We start from the raw sequence: 6,000 nt of genomic DNA, 5'->3' as shown, positions 1-6,000 counted from the left end.
ACATGAATACATTGAGTCACAGTTAGATCTTGTACACTTTGAAAATAACTACCGCTCCGTGCACCACAGCACACAGTACTGGCCCTCCCTCCACTGGGCCATTGGGAGCATGTGAGAGGCTCAGACCTCAGGCTCCAGGATGCTGACAGGCATGTCGGTTCCTCCAGCCTGTATAAGTACAGGATTCCAGGGCTTCTGCGGGGTTTTTCTCCATGCCTAGATTGTCACAGTGTAGGTTCTTTGTCCCTAGACCAGTCTCTTTGGAGACTGACAGCCTAATGTCTTGTTTGGCCTCTGGGCATCTCCAGTTTTTAGGGACGTCCTGAGCTACTTCTGGGGCCAGGCCCTCTTGACAGGCCTAGGTTGTTCTCTAAGCTGCATTTCATGAAGACATTCAGCCAAAACTGAGTGCAGGGCTTCTCAAATGGCTAAGAGCACCGTCTAACCAGCATGGCCTACGGCTCCCCAACCCTGGGGTCTGGATGCTGCTAAGAGGCTGCTGTCTCCATGGAAGGTGCCCACTGCAGATTTTTAACCACAGTCAAGTGACACTTTCTTATTGGTTCCAGCCAGTAGTGTGCTGGAGCCAGCTCGGGCCGGCTCACGAGACCTGACAGCAGACACTGCTTCCCAACTCCACGTTCAAAAACATCATGATGGTAGCTCGAAATCAGCTGTGATGGAAGTGTTCACCACAGAAATCAGGAACTGCTACAAACCCTGGCTTTTTTCCGAAGAGCCAACTGTTATACACTCACCGGCACACCACTGGCTTCCGCCTTTAATTCCAAGCAAAGCACCACGTTAAAACCACTGCTTACACCATCACAGGACAAGGAGATTTTTAGTGTCATATCTGAATAAAATGCAAAATGAAAGTCTCATTAATTTATTTATTTTTTCCAAATATATATAACAGAGACTGTATGTAGCTGGTGAGAAATAGATGGTAATGGACAAGTCAAGGTCATGCTTTTAGGTTTGAAATAAGCCTCAAATATTTAATGTTGGTAAAAATATCTGCAATAAGCTATTTATGAATTGGCAGGTTTGAATTGTTACTTAGCATGCAGAAGAACTATATGAGATATGCCACACACTTGCAGTGCGGAAAACATTAAACAAAGGTATTGGATAATATACCTAGAAACATATGGAAAAACACAATGTAAAATTTTAACTTTTTAAAAATTATTCCTTTGTTTTGACATAACTTGAACTATGTTTCAATCCTAACATCAGGGCATCCTCTACAGCCTTTTCTGGTATCTCTTCCTTATTAAAATAGTACCAGTGGTTACAGTCAAGCAGTGTTACCTTACAGCTCTGTAAACACCATTTGAAGTGAACCTTGAAATATCACTTCTTTTAGCCAGGAAAAAAGTGGAATATCTAGTTCAGTGAGTCCACTGTTTGTTCATACACTAAGCTGTGGACCCCTGGAGCCCAGAGGCTGGAGGCAAGGCTGTAAGGCTGTGAGGTAGGGGTCAAGGTGAGGGGCTCAGTCACAGTGGACCTTGCCCTCGGCCACCCCGGAGCTGGACAAGCTCCCATTGCAGGGTGTCTGGAGTGGTGAACGAGGCCTGTCTTCCAAGGTGCTCATAGTCACCTTCATCATGTACTTTCGAAAGGCCTTCTGGATAACGGCGGCGCATCTCTCCTCTTCCTTTCTCTTGGTGGTGGTGACAATGGGTTCATATAACTTCTTGAGAGGGTTGGCTTCCATGAACTTCTCCTCCATCATTGCTTTCATGCTATCCAAGCCATTGGAGTCACCGAGTACCCTAGTGGTGAAAGCGAAAAGGATATCCAGGCAGTGGAGGCGATCTCCAGTCACCATGGGCAAGTCCATTACTAGAAATTGAAATTTATTTGGCTTTGCCACACGCAAGGGCTCAGGAAGGGCATCGGCAAAATCAGAAAGGGCAGAATATTTGATAAACTGTGTCGCTTCTGGGTCAAACTTTTCCCAGACTTCATAGAATATTTCAAAGTCATCTTCACCCAAAGGGTCTTCACTTTCTTCAGTGGCTGTATTGAAGTTTTCTAAAATCACAGCAATATACATGTTGACAACAATGAGAAAAGAGATGATGATGTAACTGACAAAATAGCTTATGGCTGTGGTAGAGAGGTAACAATTCTCAGACTTGGGTTTGCAGGAATCATCTGACTGTAACATGGGGCTGAGGAGGGTATCCCAGCCCGCTGACGTGGTTATCTGGAAGAGACAGAGCAAGCTGCCTGCAAAAGTTTGGAAGTTGAATATGTCATCAATCCCAGAGTCTGGCTTCACTTTGCAAAACCAGCTCATACCGAAAATGGCATAGATAAACATAATCAGAAAGAGCAGAAGACCGATGTTGAATAGAGAGGGAAGAGACATCATCAGAGCAAAAAGGAGAGTCCTGATTCCTCGAGCTGCCCGAACAAGCCTCAAGATTCTGCCAATCCGAGCCAAGCGGACAATTCTGAAGAGTGTTGGGGGGAAAGGAATGTGCTCCTGGTCTTCCAAGGCAGAAATCATCATACCTCAGGAAAAGGAGAAGAGTCGGTCAGTTTCTAGCAGGCATCCTGGTCTCAGACCAGGCTGTCTCTCCTGCCTTGGAATCTTAGTGGGACCAAGGTTTACCAATACTTTTCAATTAATGCATAAAATTAAGAATTTTCTTTACCCATATCAAAGAAAACATCTATCTGTGCCTTAACTTGGAAAATAATTTCCAAGGGCCATACAGTTTTAGATGGGACTTTAGATGGGACAGGATGTCTAAAATATTAAAGACCCAAAGAAAGGAAAGAAAATGCAGCTTACGAAAGGCTATTTTGTGAGTTGCCTCATGCAGCTGAAGTGCATTATCTATTAGGCATTCAAAGTCATTCACGAAGTAACAATATAATAGTTTTTCATATTTATTGGATATATTGAATGGAAGACAGATAAACTACAGATAGAGTCTTTTAGATTAGTGCAAGGAGAAATCTCTGCTAATGAAGGTTGGGCTATCAGTGGAAACTGTGGAACCCTTAACTTCAAAGTCCTTAAAGGGACAGGTTCTTATTAGTATAGAGGAATTTGAATGCAGCCTGCCACAGGCAAGATCAAGGCTGGAAAGAGATGGCGGTATTAGGATGCTCATCTTTGGGCTCAAGCTGCCACAGATCTCTCATGTTGGTTAATGTGTTCATTCTAAGGACTCCTGAAGTTGGAGACACCCGAAAAATGACATCTCAAGCAGAGGTTTCTGCAAACTGCTGAATATCTGGCCTAAAATGTCACCCTGTACTCTCATTGCCTGCTCTTCGGGCAAGAGAAACATGGGTTTAAAACAACCCACATTTTGGCCCAAATATTATAGAATGGCAGGAACATGCTTGCTTGTGTAGACATAGCCTTGCTCTTGCACTGGGGGTCCCCTAAGGTCTTTCAGAGCAATGGGCAGCCAAAATTATCTGCCCATCACCTAATGACTAAGGAGAACTAGTTGATGAAATTCTTCACTGACTGCTCAATTGTGTCAAAGAAGTCTAATACATATGTTAATTAGGCAGCCAACCCTGGTGAGAGGTGAAATTGATTAAGTACCAATTCAGTAACAATTGGAGGAGGTCCATCCTTTAAGGCCCACCTCTTCCATGACTATTTCATTGAGTAACCAAGCCCACAGTAATTCGTCCCATCTCTGAGCTCAGTCCTTCTGTGAACCATGTGATTTGGTGTTCAATCAATTTGTCTTTTTCTGGCTCTTTAAGGTGAGTAGCTCTTAATACTTCAATGGGATTGGAGAGATGCACTTTGACCCAAACTCACTTTGTATTTCTCCAAAAGCTTAGGAAAGTGCAGAGCCAGAGAAAGTGCAGAGGCTAAGTGTGGAATGACAGACCTACTGGCAAAGGTATATAAAATGCCGACTTTGGTGGGGAGGATTTGGCTCAGTGTGTGTATCTCCTCAACAAAATGCTATTCAGTGCTCTGCAGGTCACTGCAATTGCCTAGCATTTGTGCAAATGACAGAAGTCAGAGATATTTTCACAAACTGTACAATGCCTGGTACTACCACAAAGGAGTTTGATAAATCATGAAATGAATGAGCTTCTCTCTGCATATTGGAGAAAGCGCCCTTTAAGCAACCAGAAGGCTGTCCCTCCCACTGCTCATCCTACCACTATTTTCTGACATGACTGCTTCTGTCACTGCCACCAGGATTTGTGATCGAAAGTCCATTTAACTGTAAGTATGTGGAAGGATCTATTGCTAGACTCTACCTACACAAACTTCCTGGCTTAGAAACCAGAAGCATTTTTCTTGCTCACTGGAACATCTGCATTGCTGCTATAGTGATAGGAACCAAAATATTTTGATCCAACATATCTGTTTAATGCATCCTTTCTGAAATAGCACAAAAGCTTACACCTGTGAAATCAGTTTTCATTGTCTTCATTGCTTTTTGAACTATGAGAAGGGCCCCCGGGCAGTCTTATAAAACTTCAAAAAAGTAAATTATCAGTTTAGTTAAAAGCAGACTTCAAAAATTCAGAGTAAACTCTTATGGTTTAGCCACGAAGAATAAAGGTATATGGCAATAACCCTTTTTTTTCTCCTATTCTTCTTTCATAAACCTTATAGTTAATTATAGCTACGGTTAGGGAAAATATACTGATTATAGAGTGAGGCTGATTGGTGAATGAGGTCCAAGCAGTTGAGACAAGCACAGTTCATTCTGTGGTTTAAGTTAACATAGGAAATACAGTGACAAGAAAGTACCGGTTGGCCTCCTGACACACTTGTGGAAGCCCAAGCTAGGATGGACCATAGCGGCCTTGTCTAGGAGATAAGGGAAGGCCTGACAAAGTCACAAGGGCATAATAATTGTGATCTGACATCCCCATGGATTTTGAACTAAGGAAAAACATGAGAACTAAATGCTAAATCCTTAAAACTATAAAATGTTCATTAGGGCTTACAGTTGTACAGAAAGGTAGACCTTTGACTCAATTACCTGGATAAACCAGGTATCCCCACAGAAACTTTTATGTCATCTTAATTTTATCTATCTCCATTGAACAAATGATCCACATTATTATTTAACTACTTAAATCATGTAGGCAGTTAAGGGAAAGGAAATTACTCTGTATCTCCTAGCAACTTCCTAGCAGAGAATGGCATTAGTACACCTGTCCATTTTTTCAGAAATCACATTAAGCCTGATTACGTGCTTTGTGGATGGCTTGGATGTACTTCCAAATCATAAGATCTACAAGTTTACTTCTGGCTCTCAGATCAAAGCCCCTCTGGCTGCTGATTTTACTTACTAACAATAGAAAGGACCACGATCACACAATCAAATAAATTCCAGCCATTGGTGAAGTAGTATTGCCTCAAAGCAAAGATTTTGATGAGACACTCAATTGTAAAGATGACCACAAAGGCCAGGTTGAGATAGTCAAGGATGAGCCTCATGGTTTTAGATTGATTATATGATTCGGCCATCATGCTAACCATGTTGAGGATAATGAGGATGATGATGATGACGTCAAAGATCTGGTTGGTGACCAGGTCAAACACAAGACCCTGGCATTTGTTCTGAGGGGGAAAAAAAAAAGGAATCATAGATTATTTTAAGTTGTAAAGATGAAATTACATAAATGAAAAAGGTACCTATAACAGAGTTTATCCTCTTATAATTAAAGCAGTTTCTTGAAAAAAATGCACAGACCCTTTTTAGAGGGCAAGAAATTCTTGCATACATATTTTCACTTAAAGTTAATTAAATAATTGGTTTTAAGCTGTAGGCTTATAGCTTTAGTTTTATTTTTAAACAAAAAAGTATAAATAAAAAAATTCTTAGTAACAACATAATTTTGATATGATAGATGGTGTTTTGCTAAAATAAAATGGCTTATGTTGGATTTTAAAAAAAAAAGATAAACTTTGGTCTCTATGTTTCATCTGTTCCTGTATTTTGACTTCAGTAATATTAATGCAGATAACACCTGCTC

At 41.3% G+C, this 6,000-nt stretch overlaps 1 protein-coding gene across 1 annotated transcript in view; it reads right to left on the bottom strand.

The window, feature by feature from the left end:
• Positions 1-1,400: 1,400 nt before the first annotated feature.
• Positions 1,401-6,000, bottom strand: part of SCN11A (sodium voltage-gated channel alpha subunit 11) — a 117,821-nt gene continuing 113,221 nt past the window's right edge. Inside the window, exons 28-29 of the mRNA XM_039843271.1 lie at positions 5,314-5,584; positions 1,401-2,532 (exon numbers count right to left, since the gene is read on the bottom strand). Coding sequence (XP_039699205.1) covers positions 1,502-2,532; positions 5,314-5,584 — 1,302 coding nt within the window. The 3' untranslated portion in view covers positions 1,401-1,501. The remainder of the gene's footprint in view (positions 2,533-5,313; positions 5,585-6,000) is intronic.

This window comes from Pteropus medius, unplaced genomic scaffold, assembly GCF_902729225.1.
Source record: "Pteropus medius unplaced genomic scaffold, Ma_sr-lr_union100, whole genome shotgun sequence".
NCBI lineage: Eukaryota > Metazoa > Chordata > Mammalia > Chiroptera > Pteropodidae > Pteropus > Pteropus medius.
The sequence above is the reverse complement of the archived record's forward strand: the minus strand, read 5'-3'. Positions and strand labels throughout refer to the sequence as shown.